This window comes from Oppia nitens, unplaced genomic scaffold, assembly GCF_028296485.1.
Source record: "Oppia nitens isolate AA-2021 unplaced genomic scaffold, nextdenovo-longstitch-racon4-pilon3 scaffold9_pilon_pilon_pilon, whole genome shotgun sequence".
NCBI lineage: Eukaryota > Metazoa > Arthropoda > Arachnida > Sarcoptiformes > Oppiidae > Oppia > Oppia nitens.
The window spans coordinates 835,205-854,337 of NW_026533253.1; the positions used below are offsets into that span (position 1 = coordinate 835,205).

The window sequence follows — 19,133 nt, forward strand, 5'->3', positions numbered from 1 at the left end:
TTGTTATCTAATAATACCTTAATTATCAAACAATAACAAAAAATTTTCCAAAAACTGTCCAAACATTTAAATAATTTTCTGGAAAATTTTTAACAGATATATATTTAACAAATTTCTTAACTAAATTTTAAAATCTTAAACTTATGTATCAATACTGTTATTGTTTTATTTCTAATGATCTATAATTTTGGTGTAAAATCCTCTCTTTCTCGGATCTTTTTTATGGGATTCACTGTGAAACAGATTGTCGTAGTGATGAAAATTGAATATCGAAACCAATTCGTCGCAAAACTGGACACCTCTTACGGAATTTCCGTACGCATCCAATGATGGAGACCAACAACATATGCCCATAACGTTGGGCACCACTACCATCATTGAACCGGACACACCTGTCGTGTGGATCACACAACACACACATATATATAAAGTTATATAGATTGTCATCAATATAGCTGTCAATTAGCTGTTATTGTTATCACTGTACCTGATTTTGTGGGTAGTCCTACAGCGAAAGCAAACTGACCCGAATAGTCATACATTCCGCACGAATGCATTAGCGATAGTGTGTCCCTTACGGGTGAATTGGTGATAATCCTCTCATTACTTATGGGACAAATGCCTCCGTTAGCCAGTGTGGCGCCCATTACACTCAATGATTGACAGTTGACCTCCAATGAACACATCTAATGTTGGAACAAATAGAAAGAAATCTGTTATCATTTTGATAAGATAACAGATACGGTACATGTTTGTAATAACTCGCCCTTGACCTGCGGGTCACTACATATACAGTCTATGACTGATTTGATAGGAATAGTACTTTACCTGAAAGTAAAAGTCCATAATATCTTTAAGGACAGCCTTTTCAGGAAAACATTTATTTTCTTTCATATAGTAAGCGATGGCAAAGTTACGGTCGGCGGCCTCTCGTTCAGACAAAAAGGTTGCATTATTGAAGCCGAGATACTCTCCGCCACACAATGCCTTATAGTAAGCACTGATCCAATCAAACTTTTCCGACGGTCTCATCTCTGGCTAAACAAAATAAATTGGATGTTATTGTTAGCTATTGATTGTTATCTTACAATTGAATGCAATAAAAAAACTCATTGAAACTGTCACTTACTTTGATGAGATGCATCAATAGGGAACAGATGACAATAGCTCCGGCATTCACCATAGGATTGTGCGGTTTGCGATTGTGATCCAATACCAGCTCATTAAACATACGACCGCTAGGCTCCTGACCCACGTACTGGTGCACCACATGACTTGTTAGTTCATTGAGAGCTATGGCATAATTGATTGGTTTTCCGGACGACTGAATTGTGAACGGAATGTTTGTGTCACCGATTGAAAACCTTTGACCATCAATGGTACAGATGCTGATACCCCAGTACTCTATTGTCAATAATAAAAAAAAAATTTACATAACTGGGCGTTAGAGAGAGAGAGAGAGAGAGAGAGAGAGAGAGAGAGAGATTGACTGACAGGTTTGATCAGGAAATGTGATAAGTTTTTTAGAAGTCATACCTGGATTAAATTTAGCCAATTGTGGTATATAGTCGGCTACCTTTCCGCCAATGTTTGCTTTACACTTCCAGTAAATTTCTTCAATTGATTTGCAGAAATCGCTAAAATCGGGAATCACGAAATCGTGTTTAAAGGCACGACTAAATAGTATGATATTCTCCTGAATGACAGTTTTGCAGAGATTCTTGTCGAGAGTCAGGCCCTCAATATTACCACTTCCTTTCCGTTCGGCTAGAATTGCTTTCAATCGGTCCACCATTTTCTCAAGTCTCGGATCAGTCTTTTTGATGCCCTTCTCGGCCAATGCCGACAAAAATTTGCCGACATTTAGCTCTTTGGTTTGCGGATCTTGAAATAAGTTAAACAAATAATCAAACAATTGGTCCTTTCTGTTAAAGACATGGTATAACAAAGTAGATAATAATAATTATAATTAATATTTTTAATTGTTAATTAAATAAATAGATAATATTATATAATATTAAATTAAATAAAACATTTAAGATTATTTGTTTGTTAAAAACTACAATTACATACTCGACTACTTTTCCTAAATTTTCGTCATTTACTAAATTTTTGTTGTCACGGATGAAATTTTGAGGACACAGTGAGTAATAACCGGATTGAAAGTAACGGCAATTAAAAAAATTAAAGTCATTTTTGAACACAGAATTTGCATTACTGTTAACAGAATTTCTATTATTAATTAATAAATATTTATTTTGAATATAATTAGATTTATTGCGAATACTATTATTATTATAACTGTTGAATAATAATTTATTATATTTACAATATTTATAAAATAATTTTTTATATTTATTTCCTAACATTTTTTAAAACAACAAAATAACAACAACTAAAATTAATATTTAGTTATAAATAAATGTTTTCAGAAAACAATTTTATAGTGTTTTTATACATATATATACTGTTCATAGAATTTCATATTAATATATGTAATAATATTCTGTTATGTATTTTGCACTCGATTTGAGTGTTCATTGAGAGAAAAACTCATTCATGAGATCGATATTTTTAGACTCAAACACACACTCACTCATACAGTACACACACACACACACACACACACACACACACACACACACACATACATACATACACACACACACACACACACACACACACATACATACATACATACACACACACACACACACACACACACACACACACACACACACACACATACATACATACACACGCACTCAACAATATTCAGTACTGTTTTTTTAGATTATTGCACATAAATTGTTATACATTTATACAACAATTGTTTTATTAAAAGTTAATTAAAGTATAATTTTTTTTAATACAGTACTTGAATAAAGTTGTATTTATTATTAAATAATATGATATTTCAAAAATTAAAGCATTAATTATTATTAAGTATTAAATAGCAGAATAAAATAAATTTCAAGTGATTTATAAGAAACTCATCGATAAGTTTAGTTTGAGTACAGAGTATCATACCTTAACTCCTCTCCATTAATATTAAATATACTGTACTTAACAAAAAAAAATTACATTTAATAAAATATTTTATTTTATCACTTTATTTGTACAGTATTTTCAGTTTATAATTATATAAAAAATCAATTAAACTTTGTTTTATTTGATAACAAATTACCGGTAAATTGGTTGTAACTTAATATTCATCTTAAAAAAATATAGACAATTTCGCTAAAAAAACGTTAAAAACTTTTAATACATACAATATTTATACAAATTATTATTTCGGTACAAAACATTTGAATTATATCAATAATATAGATTTATTTAAAAAATTTTATATAAAATAAATATAAATTCATATTTTGATTAATCCATTGGTTTAGAGAGTTATATAATTACTTATTATTTTATTGTTCAACGCTATGTTGTTTGGTTTGAACCCAATTCATGAGCGAACCATTGATTTTATCTTTTCTGGGAATCTCTTGTATATCGTTAGTGGAGTCGTCACCGCTATCTTTGAGCCATTCATTGAATATGCTATTCATCTTATCTCTGGTCAATTGATTTCCATTATTAACTGTTGGTATGATTTTGTTTGGTTTGAAAAATTTGATAAAACGTTTTAATTCAGTATAACTCGAGTGTTCACTATATTCAATACCTGTGTACCAAAACACAAAAAAATCATTTACCCATAAGTATTAAGGTATTAAACTATACAAAAAAAATTTTATCAAATATTACCACAAATTGTTATATTTTTATGTCTCCGTTTCTTCACTCCATTTGTCGACTTCCTATTGTGTTCCCAACCCGTCGGCCGAAATGCCAGGACTTCGTCAAACAAACCGTTAAATCCATGAATATATGTCTCTAAAAACTATTGATATAATAAAATCAATTCATTATTATATTATCACTTAATGGATCACTTTTTTTATATTATCACCTGTTCGTTAATACAATCCATAGACATGACATGAATTTGCGAGTCATCTCTATTTGAGACCAAAAGTGAATCAATTACGGGATTTCTATAGCACTTATAAATCTGTTGTTTTTGAGGATTTGTCCAAATCTTAAGCCGCAGAGCTTTGGCGACGCCGATGAAGACATTCTCTTTGCCGATCGTATAAGTGCCACAAACTATCAATAGTTTTGGACATCGTTTGTAATGATCGGAACTAATCGATACAATAGTATCAAGGATTTGCTTTTGTGGCAAAAAATCATATTTCGGATCACAATAAGTAGTGTCTAAGTAGATGGTGTCAATCGGTCGGCAAATAAGCGGCTGATATGTGAAAAACGAGTGATCGGCTCGAAAGTCGCCGGTATGCAAATACCGTTTGCCGTCGGCTAACTCAAACAGTATGACAACAGCGCCGGGACAGTGATTGGCCTCAAAAAATGTTACTTTAGTGCCCATCACCAATCGGGTCGCATTGAGATCTATGACGTTGATTGTGAACAGCGGACATTTGTAATGATTGCGGACAAGTCTGGCAGTGATTGGCGAACAGTAGACGTCATGTTTGAATGTGTTCTTCAGACCCGTGTAGTGGTCTGAATGAAAGTGTGTCAAGAAATAGGCTGTTATTCCGGGTATTGAGCCGTAACTGAAGGCGTCCACAGCGAACCCGGCGTCGGCAATCTTCTTGTAAAATGGACACACTTTGACCACACCTTTCCGTTGCTTTGGCGGCCGATTATTATTATTACGTGATTTGACTTCGGCGGCGACCACTTCGTCAAACTTACGCTTTTGTTGTCCGTATTTGTTGACAACATTACTACTACTTCTACTACTATTGGCCACCAATTTATCTGACTTATTGGTCACTAAATTGTTGGCCACATTTGTATGACCACCGTTTCCAAAGAAAGCGGTAATTTTTGTTTGTCTGGACATGACTTTGTGGTCATAACAATCCGGTCGCCGATTAATAAAGTGTTATTGCATTGCATTCATTGTAATCGCAAATGTAATGCTTTTTTTGATTGGCTGTTAAAATAAACAGTCATTCATTGGTTTACATAATAACATGTGATTACTTGTCTCATCAAATCTCATATACTTTTGTTATATAAATAAATTGGAAATTTTAATTCAAATTTATTGTTAGTTTATATAATAATTCAAAGTTAATTAATTAATTATTTAACTATTTTTTAAAAAATTATTTTCTAATTAAATATTACTAATAACTTTTTTTTAGTTTTTAGTAGTAGTAGTAATAATAATAGTTGTAATTATTATTCAAATTTAAGTTCAACATTAAAATACACTTTTATTTGGATAATTAATTAAACAAAAATTTATTTTTGCATTATTTGTACAAAACATAAAATTAATGAAATAATAAATGAAAAATATTTCGGTAAATATATGAACCACTGAATTATATTTGATAAATAAATAATTATATAAATTATATAAATAAAAATTGAATTAAATTGAAAAATATTATATATATATATATTTATCAAAATTACAAATAATGAAAAATGAAAAATAAAATATTGATATTTATAATATTAATTACTATGTATATAAATAATTGATTGATTTTTTTGGTGATAAAAACATAAAATTTGTTTTGCTTTAAAATAGTTTGCATTTGTTTTAAAATGTATTTACAATTATTTAAATTGAATTTTTAAAAAATCAATTTTAAAAATCTGTAGTAGAATTAAATGATAATATAGAAAATAAAATGATAAAATTATAAACATTTTTTATATGAAAATATAAAACTAATATTAATAACTTAATATCAATTCATTGATCACTAGTACTATAGGTCTTATCTCCTTTTATTTGCAATAGATTTGTTGAAATCAATTGCTGAGACATTGTCTGATCGGTTAGAGTTGTCTTTCCATTGATTAATTGAGACATTATTTTGTCGATAACTAATATTTTGTATTTCTTTTAGCGCATTGTTTGATTGATTTACACGAAACCCATGTTTGATATCTTCGGCACCGATCGAGTTGTTCGACATAAACGCCAGTTCCACTCCGTATGATGACTTCAAATGTGGTGCAACCATAGTATTACGTTTTTGAAGTATTGCTAATCGTTGGTCATCGAGAACCGATTCATTGACCAAACATTCTCCGTGTTTTAAGTCAGTTTTAAGACGTTTAGGATTTGTATGACTTTGGACTGCTGTATGTGTTAACGATACGGAACTGTTATTGGGATTTGTTATATCCATCGAATGAATGCTTAAATTGGTTGAAGAATTGGGATTTGTATGAATATGTACTGTTGTAGGCATTGAATAGACATTACTGGTTGAAGCACTCGTAGCTATCATTGACTTATTATACGAATCAATAGTTTCCCGAAGTCTTTGGTTTTCATTTTCAAGAAAACCTATTTGTCGACAATACTTATCATTCTCTTTCATATAATTTTCATTTTCTTTGAGATATCGTTCCTTCGTTTTGCGTTCAAAATCAAAAGACATTTCTTCAGTATTAAGTCGAGTCTTCAAATCAGATACGACTTTCTCGTATTGATTAATAGAGTTCTTATTCCTGTCGACTACTTGTAGATACTTTCGATGCAATTCTTCCATCTCTTTGTTTGTTTGAAATGTTTTCTGTTTTTCTTCGTCCAACTCTTTGGCTATCGAATCAACTTTTTTATTCAATTCTTCATTCATTGTCATCGATTCCGAAAGTTTAGACTTTAGTTTTTCATTTTCAAACACAACAACAGCTAACTTACTATCCGTTTCTTCCAAAACTGTATTCATTTCGTTCAGATTTGTCTCCAGTTTTACAGATTTTTCATTTTCTTTGGTTAAATCATTATTTAGACGATTATTATTATTAGTCGACAATTGATTTAATTCATCTTTTAGTGACAAAATCTCTTGCAATTGAATATCTATATTAACCAACTTTTGTTTTTCTTCATTTAATTCTTTATTTTTCTCTTCAAGATTTCTCTCTATTTCTTTCAGTTTAATATCGACGACACAATCCATAGTTTCACCGACACAACTGCCGTTAAACGAAAAAGCGTTAAATTCATCGACTGATACATTGAGCTCATTCTTCTTAAGACATTCTTCGCGAATCCTTTTAATTTCATCTTTTAATTTCGAGTTTTTTTCTTTTTCTTTGGCCAACTCTTTCAACAACTCGTTAGTCGATTGTTTCAAAACTTCCATATCTTGTAACTGTTCATCTCGTTTGGCAAGTTTTACCATCAACTGACAGTTGTCTGTCTTAATCTGTTCCACTTTATCGTTGGCCAACTCATACTTCTTGTACAATGAATCCAAATCATCGTTAGTCGACTGAAGTCTTTTAGTCAACGATTCGTTTATCACTTTAATATTAGCCAATTCTTCCTGAACTGTTTCATAATTAATATGCAATCGTATGTATTCATCGACACTATCGTCACGAATATGTCTCAACTCTTGGATAATATTCCGCAGTTCTGCCAACTGTTTGTCTTTGCATTCATTTTCATCGACTGCTATCTCGAGATCCGATTCCAATTGCAAACTTAAGTCATTGCAACGGAACTGCAATTCTCTGAAGGCTTTCTTGTAGTCAATATTGTTGTCCATATTTTTGGATCAATCAATCAATTCTTTGGGTAACTTCTTTAAGACGACAAACAATGCAATTAACAAATCATTTGTTTTTTAGGCAAAAAACAGTTTAGTATTTAATTATATAAAAAACAGGATTTTTCGACTGTTTTAACGAGTGATTCACTATTGGTGTACAAAATAATACTAAATAACTGATAAATCAAATGATTTGATACTATTTTTTTTATATAAATAACTCTTGACTTTTGTGTACTCAAGAGTACAAACAGTCCAATAATAGTACATTTCATTCATATAATTATAATAAAGTTATGACAAATTAATCAATAGGTGAATATAATGTTAACATTAAATAAGCTATAATTATAAATAATTTTTATAATTAATATATCAATATTTCACACAATTTCTGTCAACTTATGTATAATTAATTTAAGCTAAACTTATATATCTATCTATGAGTTAACAATTTTGCCACAATTATTGTTTGATTGAGTTTATAACTAGAATTCATTAAATTATTATTTAATTGATAGAAATGTTATAAAAATAATGTCTAATTTAATAAAAATTGGCAGATTTATAAAGTGTCCGACATTACCGATATGACGACCATCGAAGAGGTTCCACATCATAGGTCACCCACCGCCCGAAGTGTTTAGAAATTTAGTTCAATAATTTAATTTAGTTTTTAGTTGTAGTTATTTTAAATAAATATTTAATAATAAAAATTTGTTATAAAAATTTGCTTAAAAAATATTTCAAAAGTAGATTCGTATTTTGTTTATAAACATGTTTTTCTAAACATATTTTTAAAAGTTTATTTTAATTTGTTTTTTAATTATAATTTGAATTTAAATTTAAATTGTATACTGTATTACTGTATAATAATATTACTAAATAATATTTGTCTAAATAAAGTATCCATATTTTTACCGGTAGTTTTTTTTAAAAAAAATAAAATTTTTAATAGAAATAATATTATAAATTTGTATATAATACTAAAAAAGCTAATTATTTTAACTATTTTTTACATTTCAAATTGAAATATTACCGGTATATAACAAATTTTTATTAGTAGTTGTAATTATTAGTCAAATTTAAATTCAACATTAATTCCATACACTTTTAATTTGGATAATTAAACAAAATTTTATTAGTAGTTGTAATTATTAGTCAAATTTAAGTTCGACATTAATTTCATACACTTTTAATTTGGATAATTAAACAAAATTTTATTAGTAGTTGTAATTATTAGTCAAATTTAAGTTCGACATTAATTTCATACACTTTTAATTTGGATAATTAAACAAAATTTTATTTTGCATTATTTATACAAAACATAAATGAAAATATAGGTAAATATATATATATATATATAGATTTTTATCAAAATTACAAATAATGACAAATTAACAGTAAAATATTGATATACAGGTATATATATATAAGTATTAATAATAATTACTATGTATAAAAAACAATTGATTGATTTATTTTGTTGGTGATAAACATAGCAAATTTGTTTAGCTTTAAAATAGTTTTAAAAATGTATTTACATTTATTTAAAGTCAAATTAAAAAATAGTCAAAAAAAACTAACGAATCAATTGATATTAAAAACAAATCCTTTATAAAAATCAATTTCGTTTACTTGGAGTCCAAGTCTTCCTCAAATTGATGGCTCTTTTCATAGCTTTGGTCGGAGTTGTTATGGTTTTCAATAATTTCGATGAACTAATCCGTAGTGAATCGACTCTATATTTTTAAAAGCAATTAATAACAAACATTTTGTTTCATAAAAAAATCTTTGGATTAGTTTATCTTTGACTTTAATATTACTGTATACCGAAAAAGCTGTATAATTGGAAAATATATTAATAAATAGTCTAAATAATTACTAAAATTATAAAATTAAATTAGATTACCGGTAACTATAAAATTGTTAACAATATATTGTCAATTAAAAATAATTTTATATTAACTATATTAATGATTAGTTCAATTAAAGTAAAATTAGTCTTATCTTAATATACAGAATCGTTATTAGAATTATAAAATTAATAATTTAGATAATAAAGTGATAAAATTGAAAACATTTTTATTTTATTTGAAAATATCAAACAAATAGTAAACTTAATATCAATTGAATGATAACTAGTACTACAACTACAACAAGTCTTACCTCCTTTTATTGGCAATAGATTTGTTGCCATCTATTGCTGAGACATTGTCGGATCGGACAGAGTTGTCTTTCCATCGAGTAATGGACACATCATTTCGTCGATAACTGACATTTTGTATTTCTTTTAGTGCATTATTTGATTGATTGCTATGAAAACCATTTTTGATATCTTCGGGACCAATAGATCTGTCCGACATAAACGGCAGTTCCACTCCATATGATGTCTTCAAATGTGGTGCAACCATAGTGTTACGTCTTTGAAGTATTGATAGTCGCTGGTCATCGAGAACCGAATCACTGACTGAACATTCACCGCGTTTTAAAGCCAACAAATTGTTGGGATTCATGAACTCTCCCTCTTCGTCGGCCATAATTAGACGACTACCGGTTCCTGCCGGCAGTTTTCGACTCATATTCAATGATACGGAACTATTATTTGGATTTGTTATGTCCATCGGATTAATACTTAAATTGGTTGAAGAATTGGGATTTGTATGAATATGTACTGTTGTAGGCATTGAATAGACATTACTGGTTGAAGCACTCGTAGCTATCATTGACTTATTATACGAATCAATAGTTTCCCGAAGTCTTCGGTTTTCATTTTCAAGAAAACCTATTTGTCGACAATACTTATCATTCTCTTTCATATAATTTTCATTTTCTTTGGCATATCGTTCCTTCGTTTTGCGTTCAAAATCGAAAGACATTTCTTCAGTATTGAGTCGAGTCTTCAAATCAGATACGACTTTCTCGTACTGATTAATAGCGTTCTTATTTCTGTCGACTTCTTGCAAATACTTTGTTTGCAACTCTTTTTCTCTGAGTTGTGATTCACTCAATGCCTTCTTATAAGTAGAAAATCTTTTGTCGACAATTGAATGCAATTCTTCCATCTCTTTGTTTGCGTCAAACTTTTTCTGTTTTTCTTCGTCCAACTCTTTGGACATCATATCAACTTTTTTATTCAATTCTTCGTTCATTGTCATCGATTCCGATACTTTAGACTTTAGTTTTTCATTTTCAAACACAACAACAGCTAACTTACTGTTCTTCTCTTCTAAAACAGTCTTCATTTCGTTCAGAGTTGTCTCCAATTTTACAGATTTTTCATTTTCTTTGGTTAAATCAATATTTAGACGATTGTTATTACTCGACAATTGATTTAATTCATTTTTTAGTGACACAATCTCTTGCAATTGAATTTGTTGTTCATTGATATTATCCATCAATTGTTTGTTATCAGTCATAAGCTTTTCAGTTTCCTCTCGCCATTTAACTTCTTGTTCAGCAATTTGATCCATCAATTGGTTGTTCTGTATCTTTAACTGATCCGTTTCATTATGAAATTGTATTTCCTGTTCAGTTAATTTATCCAACAATTGTTCGTTAAAAGTCTTAATCTGATCCGTTTCATTACTTTTCATATTATATTTATCATTAACCGATTCAATTTCATTGGTTAATATGTAGATCTTCTCATTAATAGACGCAATGGTGTCTTTAGCGCCGATCAAGTTATCATTTACTTTCTGGAGATTGTCCTTTAGTTGTTCACATTCTTTGTCTGTGTTAACCAACTTTTGCTTTTCTTCATTCAATTCTTTGTTCAACACATCATTCATGTCTTTCATTTGTTCATTAGTTGCATTCAATTCCATTACTTTAGTATTCAATTCTTGATTTTCAGTGACAACTGCTGTCAACTCTTTGACTTTTTCTTGCATTTCTTTTTCCAAATTTTTTATCGATTTGTTCATCGATTGACTCTCTGAATCAAACTCTTGTAGTTTAATGTTTTGTTCAGCTATTTTCTTCACCAATTGTTGATTGTCTGCCTTAATCTGTTCCGTCTCATGAGTGGACATTTCAACCTTTTCGGTCATTGACTCCAATTCATGGCTAAAATAGTTTAACTTTGCATTTAACTCATCCGTCACTTTTTGATGATCTTCAATGACCTGTTGATAAATATTGATATCAATGCTGTTATCTCTGATTTTTTGCAACTCGGCGTCCATCGTATCAATTGTTTGGTTCATCAGATCTGTTGTTGTTGTCAAAACATTAAGCTTACTCTTGAGCTCTTCATTATTGACCATAACTTCATTCAATTCTTTGTTTATGACTTCATTTATTTCTTTCATTTGTTCATTAATTGTATTCAATTCCGTTACTTTAGTATTCAATACTTGCATTTCAATGCTAACTACTGTCAACTCATTGACCTTTTCTTCCAAATTTGTGTTCAATTCTTTAATTTTTGTTTCATTTAATACCGAATATTCTTCCATTTCTTTTTCCAAATCTTTGATCAATTTATCCATCGATTGACTACTTGAATCAGACTCTTGTAGTTTAATGTTTTGTTCTGTAATTTTTGTCACTAATTGTTGATTGTCTTCCTTAATCTGTTCCATCTCATGCGTGGCCACTTCAAACTTTTTGGTCATTGAATCCAATTCATGGCTAAAATTTGTCAACTTTTCGTTTAACTCATACGTCTCTTTTTGATGATCTTCAATGACCTGTTGATGATCTTCTATTAGCTGTTGATGAACATCAATGTTAATGGTGTTATCTTTCAACTTCTGTAAGTCCGCTTCCATCCTATCTATCATTTGATTCATCTGTTCAGTAGTTTTGGTCAACACTTCAATCTTACTCTTGAGCTCTTTATTGTTGACATTAACTTCATTTAATTCTTTATTTTTCTCTTCGAGGTTTGTCTCCATATCCTTCAACTTGATATCGACCACACAATCCATAGATTCGCCGACACAACTGCCGTTAAACGAGTTTTGAATGTGTTTATCATAAAAAGCATTGAATGAGGCGTTGAACTCATCAACCGATACATTGAGCTCATTGTTCTTAAGATATTCTTCGCGAATCGTTTTAATCATATCATTTAATTTCAAGTTTTCTTCTTTTTCTTTTGCCAACTCTTTCAACAACTCGTTAGTCGATTGTTTCAAAACTTCCATATCTTGTAACTGTTCATCTCGTTCGGCAAGTTTTGTCATCAACTGACTATTGTCTGTCTTAATCTGTTCCACTTTATCGTTGGCCAACTCGTACTTCTTGTACAATGAATCCAAATCATCATTAGTCGACTGAAGTCTTTTAGTCAACGATTCGTTTATCACTTTAATATTAGCCAATTCTTCCCCAACTTTTACATAATTATCTTTCAGTTGTTTGTATTCATTAAGTTCGACACTATTGTCACGAATGTGTCTCAACTCTTGTATAACAACCATCTGTTCCGTCAACTGTTTGTCTTTGGTTTTCTTTTCTTTGACTTCTGACTCGAGAACCGCTTCCAAGTCATCGCAACGGAACTGCAATTCTCTGACGGCTTTCTTGTAGTCATTGTTGTTGTTGTCCATAATTGTTTGGATCCAATCAATTTGTTTGTGGTTTTGTCTAATCTAATACTTTGGATGACTTCTTCAGAGACGACAATTCAAATGCAATCAACAAATAATTTGTTTTTGTTGTGAAAAAACTGTTTATTATTTAAATAAAATAAAAAATAATCGGATTTTATGTTTAAAAATAAAATTCAAACGATTCGACTGTTTTAACGCGTGATTCACTATTGGTGTACAAAATAACACTATAACTGATAAAACCAAACGATTTGATACTTTTATATACATTTGTATAACATTTAACTATTGAATTCAGTAGAGTATAAACAGTCCAATAGTACGTTGAGTTTATATAACTAGAATTCATTCAAAATTAATCTTTTCATTCAATTCATTGGTTGTCATCAAACTATTCACAAAAAACAGTACAATTATTATGCAACAAATTGTTCCCTAAAAAAACATTATTATTTATAGTATAAAACAAACGTAAACTAAATCCCTTTAAGTACAGTATATAACGTAACGATTTATATATAAAAAAAATTAAAAACATTTGTTATGTTTTGAAAAAAAGTTTTCATTTAATTCATCGATTGATTGATTGAATTGCTATTAAAATAATGTCTAATTTGACTAAAATTGCAAACAAATTGTTTGAAATCAAATGTTGGCAATCGGTGGCCATCACAGCGGCCTCATTGGCGGTCACATCGCGCGGTATTCACACGACTGGCGTACGCTTGAAGGACGGCGATCGGCGGTCAATGTTGAAAGGGCTGCCGAAACGGGACGAAGGATCGCACGGCGAACAACACTTTGTCGGTCCGTACGACAAGATATGCGACTTTCCGACTGTGGACACACCCAACCAGTTGTACGATGACGTGCCCTATAAAGATCTACCGGTACTGCATATAAAGTGTACGAAAAACAATACATTGTTTACATTAACCCAACCTCACGGCAATTTCATACTGAACCGAACCTGCGGTATGGATGGCTTCAAAAATTGTCGCAAAGGTACGAATGTGGCCGCACAGGCAACGGGTCTTGCAATAGCTCAGCGGGCGTTGCGTATGGGCTATAAAAATGTTAAAGTAGCCGTACGCGGACTGGGCGCCGGCAGACTGGCCTCGTTTAAAGGACTCCAAATGGGCGGACTTAATATAGTGTCCATTACCGATATGACGCCCATCGAAGAGGTTCCACGTCATAGGCCACCCGCCGCCCGAAGTGTTTAGAAATGTGTTTTTCAATAATTATATTAACTATTAGTTTCTGTAGTTATTTAATAGTCATTTTAATATTAATAGTTAAAAATTTGTTATAAAAATTTGCCTAAAAAATGATGTAAAATATTTCGTAAAGTATTTAATTTGTTTTATAAATGATTTACACAATCAATGAAACCAATCCTTCGTTTATCGAAATCTTTTTGTTTTTATGAATCCTTTTATCAAACTTTGAGACAACAGTTTCCTTATCGTAATCTTCGACCAATGATTTATATCTTTTAAGTACCTATTTGTTTGATAAATCATTTTAAATTCAATTCAATTTTTTATTAAAATATAAATTCATTACCCTTTTTCTTAACTTTTTAATTTTCAATTGATTTCCTTCAGTTTCTCTCAGTATTTCGACAATCAATTTGTTGATCTTTATCTTCGTTTTTGTCTTTGGCTGAACTTCTGTCTCTTCTTCATTATCATTAGTTTCCACTTCATTTGTTTCCTCATTATTATTATTATTATCATCAGATTGAATACCATTTGTTTTTTTAAACTTCTTTCTTTTGGTTGAATTTTGCTGATTATCCTCATTGTCTGCCACTCTTTTCTCGACAACCGGTGATGACATTTGTTTATTACTATTATTATTATTATTGTTGTTATTATTATTATTAGTGGTTTCATCAGATTTGATGACCTTCTCAAAGATGTCCCACATTTGTTGAATATACGATTCATTGGTAATATGGATACAATTTTTGATAAAATTAGTAAATTTCGGTCGTTTTCGTGGAATGTTATCATATAAGACCAGCTTTTGCATCAAACCTCTTAAATGACTATTTGTGTCCATTTCATTGATTACGGACTTGACTTTCTATCAAATCAATCAACAACAACAACAAAATCTTCACATTAATGGATCAATTAAAATGATTAACCAAACAACACAAACCTGAACCCAATTTTCTTGTTTGTCTTTGCCTTTATTTGTTCCGGGCTTTGCCTGATAGTTAAGTCCACCATATTTCTGGTCTTCGCTGATGCACTGATTGTGATGGATATAGTCATCGCTGGACACAAACAAATCAATACACAAAAAAACAATTAGTGAATGACATTGAAAAAGACGACGACAATCGATGTCGGTTGTGGTGGTCGTCAATACTTACGTAAAATCTTTACCGCAGTCCACACACGATATCGATTTGGCCGAACAGTGGCTCAGATGTTGGATAACCTTAATCTTCTTCAGCGATTCGCCGCACGAATTGCACGTAAAGAATACCATTGTTTTTGTAAAGACAACAAAAAAAGATAATAATAATAAATAAAATAAATTTTTTATTTCAAACTATCAATTGATATCATATATCACTGAAACAGGTCTTAAATTTAAAAGACATTACATTTCATTTAAAAACAATAATTCAAAACGTGTTTCACGTTTACAAAACTTTGTTCATAAATAACATAACAATATATTTATAAGTTTTTTTCAAAAAAAAAGTCAAAAGAAGTGGTAAATTAAGATCAAGATATTGGATATAATTAACTTAGTCTTCATCTATCATAAGATAATCATTTAGTAAACCCTTTCTCCAGAGTACGTAAAACTTGAAATCATTGCGTTTGATGGCCAACAGCATCGCACAGATAAACAAATTGATGGCCAAAATGATGTGAACGATGGCCATTGCTTTCGTGTCGTAGACCAGTAGTACACTGTAGACAAGCTCTTCGGGTAGTTTTCCCGATTGATAACAACTGTCAGTACCAATGGCTACGATAGCCAGTATGATACTGACCGAACCCAGACTCACATGAGTGACAATTAGGATTTGACACAATCGGCTTCTGTAGATGAAGTAGCAGATGGTTATCAAATACCAGATAAACAATACGACAAGCATTTCAATGGCCACTATCGATGATAAGACAACACTGGAGTACATTAGGAGTTGATTTTCGTGGCGACACTCGTACTCCACTTCGTATATAATGTAGAAACAGATGATCAATGACCACGAAATGGCAGACAAAGAGTTCAATACATACTCCCAACCCAAACGCCAGAACTTTCCCGAAACATAATTATCCAAAATTCTGATATAATGTCTTGGATTAATCAATTTGGTCGATGACTTTATACGAGTTAATGTATCACTTGATGGCGGTGTCGAAGATGAAGACATTGTCGACGACGACGACATACAAACAGAATGACTAAAGTTTTTTTCAATGGTTTCTATAGATATATCAAAACTTTTTTAAATGTCGTCTATTTTTACAGTTTTTAAAAATTATTATTTGGTATTTAGTTTACATTTAAACTTTACTTGTAATGTGTGTTAAATAAATTGGTTTAAATATTATTTTTTATATTTAAATATTATTTAATTTAACATTTTTTTTAAAAATAACATTTAATGTTAATTTGTTTAGTAAAATATTTACCGTAAAAGTCAGTAATTTTTGCTTAACTGGAAATTTTCAGAAATTAAATCCTATATTTTTTTGTATGTATTTACGGTAATATTTTTGATAATAAAATACAAAACTATATTATCGGTAATTTTGAAAAAATGATATACAAAACACATAAGAAAAATAATATTTAATCCAAATTATATTTCAATTTTGTTTAATAATATTTTAAATAGTTTTATCAAATTAAAAAATATTTAGTAAACAATTTTTAACAAAAAACAATTAAAAACTTGATTTACTAAATCTTAATCAAAAAAATGCTTATTTAACAATAAAAATGTATTGTATTTGTTGTTGCAATACAATTCACTTACAAGATATAACAAATATTTATAAATATCATATACCATATATATTTTTATATAAGCATAATATAAATAAAATTAATTAATTAAACGTTAATAAATATATAAATTCACAGTAAATTATATATATATATATATATAAATTAATATATACATTTAAAATAAGTATGAAAATTAAATAATTTTTTTCATTAGCTAACACTAAAATCAAATGTTACATTACTTTACTGCTATAGATATACCGTATAGACCCGCATATAGCCCCCCCTGACGGTTTTTTAAAATTTTAAAATCAACATTTGGTAGGGGGCTATTTTTCACATATAGCCCCCCTACTGGGGCTATATGTGAAGTCGTGGGGAAAAGAACGATTGGGGGAAAGGGTTATATATAAGATCGGTCTAATAAATAAAAAATAATCTGTAATAAGCTATGATTATTATACGAATTATGTAATATTAAATAAATAAAATAAAACATTTATAAATCAAATAATTTTAAATATTTATTAGTCAAATAATTAAATAATAGAGAAAAAATATTTTTTAATGTATTAAATAAATAATATAATGAAAAAAAATATGAATTATCGGGAAATTAATTATTACAAGTATTGTAAATATCAGTTAATAATATCGATTTCTGAACTTAAAACAAATTCTTGAAATGTTGGCCGTAATGACCGGTCTGTTGGCGTTTATAAAATCGTTGACTTGAGGACCGGCTGTCTGTAGAAGATCAGCAAATGCTGATTGACGGACACGACTAACAATAAGATCATTGGCGTCACGAAAGGCTGTCCTGTTTCTCAAACGGTTATCCGAGTAGTTAACAAAAACTAAATCCATGGCTATTATGGCCGCATATATCAATAGTTTAATGTTGTCATCGCTTTCGGCAAATAAAAAATGGACGCCATGATGGAAATAGTATGGCCAACTGGGATCAGTTTCGATTTCTACTCTTGATTCACCATCTAGTGGTTCTCTAATCTTAATATCATTATATAGCGATGGTTTGACCGGTCCAATAAGTTCCGACACATTAAGTAGTTGACGATTACGGTAACCAACATATGAGGCCAATTTGTTGAATGTTAAAGGGAGGCCACCGAGATTACCTTTGGTCACTTTTAATCTCCGACCGTTCGGTAAATTTATTACCCTTTCCTGACTATCACCAAAAAAATTCTTTTTGCAGTCTTTATGGCCAAACAAATTGGTTGCAAAGTCAACAATCTGCGGGTCAGTAATACCAATAAAAGCATTATCCAATCGACGTTTTATTTCCGAAAATAAGACTCTTGTTGATCGAATTTGGACATCAATTTGTTGACCGATCGGTATATGGACCTCTTCACGTGATCGAACGGCGATTTGATTGGTGGCATCAATATACGGGCCAACGATTTGATTGATGTTTTCATGTGACGGGCCTGCGATTTGATTGGTGTAATCAATTGACGGGCCAGCGATCTGATTTGTTGAATCAGTTGACTGGTCAGCCATCTGATTGGTGGCTTCATGTGACGGGCTATCGATCTGATTGATGGCTTTATTTGACGGTCCGGCGGGTTGTTCAGCCAATTCAATCGCTTGATTTGGATTTTTAGTGGCCACCTGTCGATCTTCAATATCTTTAGCTATCCGTGCTTGTTCCAACAAAAAATCACAGTGGTGAACAGGGAACTCATTAATCAAAAACTTGCAGCGCTCACAGACAGCTGATCCACAAATTGCCAAATGTAATGACCGGTCAATTAATGGGAACTCCGCACCACATCCATAATCACATTTTATAACCAGTGATGAGATAATGTTGACAATTTGTCTGTTAAGCGTACCATAAGGTCTGCCTTCAGGGACTTTAGTCCGACAATAAGGACAGCTCTTCGATTGAAGATTATCTTCTTGTCGTTGATAATGCATTTCAAGACAAGTA

At 30.4% G+C, this 19,133-nt stretch overlaps 5 protein-coding genes across 5 annotated transcripts; 1 reads left to right on the top strand and 4 right to left on the bottom strand.

Annotated features, from left to right (window-relative positions):
• Positions 1 to 171: 171 nt before the first annotated feature.
• LOC128964689 (glutaminase kidney isoform, mitochondrial-like) lies at positions 172 to 3,216 on the bottom strand. The gene is made up of 7 exons (XM_054311326.1): positions 3,188 to 3,216; positions 2,074 to 2,232; positions 1,537 to 1,925; positions 1,130 to 1,404; positions 829 to 1,038; positions 488 to 686; positions 172 to 392 (listed from the first exon to the last, which is right to left on the bottom strand). The coding sequence occupies exons 1-7, from the start codon at positions 3,214 to 3,216 to the stop codon at positions 172 to 174; spliced, it is 1,482 nt and encodes a 493-aa protein (XP_054167301.1).
• Positions 3,217 to 3,389: 173 nt separating this feature from the next.
• Positions 3,390 to 5,085, bottom strand: LOC128964605 (uncharacterized). Its single transcript, XM_054311233.1, has 3 exons — positions 3,965 to 5,085; positions 3,760 to 3,895; positions 3,390 to 3,676 (listed from the first exon to the last, which is right to left on the bottom strand). Exons 1-3 carry the CDS (start codon positions 4,925 to 4,927, stop codon positions 3,420 to 3,422), a joined length of 1,356 nt encoding a protein of 451 aa, XP_054167208.1. The 5' UTR covers positions 4,928 to 5,085; the 3' UTR covers positions 3,390 to 3,419.
• Positions 5,086 to 5,808: 723 nt separating this feature from the next.
• Positions 5,809 to 13,310, bottom strand: LOC128964690 (putative leucine-rich repeat-containing protein DDB_G0290503). Its single transcript, XM_054311327.1, has 3 exons — positions 9,786 to 13,310; positions 9,255 to 9,358; positions 5,809 to 7,624 (listed from the first exon to the last, which is right to left on the bottom strand). The coding sequence occupies exons 1-3, from the start codon at positions 13,175 to 13,177 to the stop codon at positions 5,823 to 5,825; spliced, it is 5,298 nt and encodes a 1,765-aa protein (XP_054167302.1). The 5' UTR covers positions 13,178 to 13,310; the 3' UTR covers positions 5,809 to 5,822.
• A 392-nt stretch (positions 13,311 to 13,702) lies between these two features.
• Positions 13,703 to 14,406, top strand: LOC128964608 (30S ribosomal protein S11-like). The gene has a single exon (XM_054311237.1). It carries the CDS (start codon positions 13,786 to 13,788, stop codon positions 14,404 to 14,406), a length of 621 nt encoding a protein of 206 aa, XP_054167212.1. The 5' UTR covers positions 13,703 to 13,785.
• Positions 14,407 to 14,423: 17 nt separating this feature from the next.
• LOC128964606 (cell growth-regulating nucleolar protein-like) lies at positions 14,424 to 15,823 on the bottom strand. Its single transcript, XM_054311235.1, has 4 exons — positions 15,570 to 15,823; positions 15,353 to 15,470; positions 14,750 to 15,274; positions 14,424 to 14,686 (listed from the first exon to the last, which is right to left on the bottom strand). Exons 1-4 carry the CDS (start codon positions 15,686 to 15,688, stop codon positions 14,558 to 14,560), a joined length of 891 nt encoding a protein of 296 aa, XP_054167210.1. The 5' UTR covers positions 15,689 to 15,823; the 3' UTR covers positions 14,424 to 14,557.
• Between the last annotated feature and the right edge of the window lie 3,310 nt (positions 15,824 to 19,133).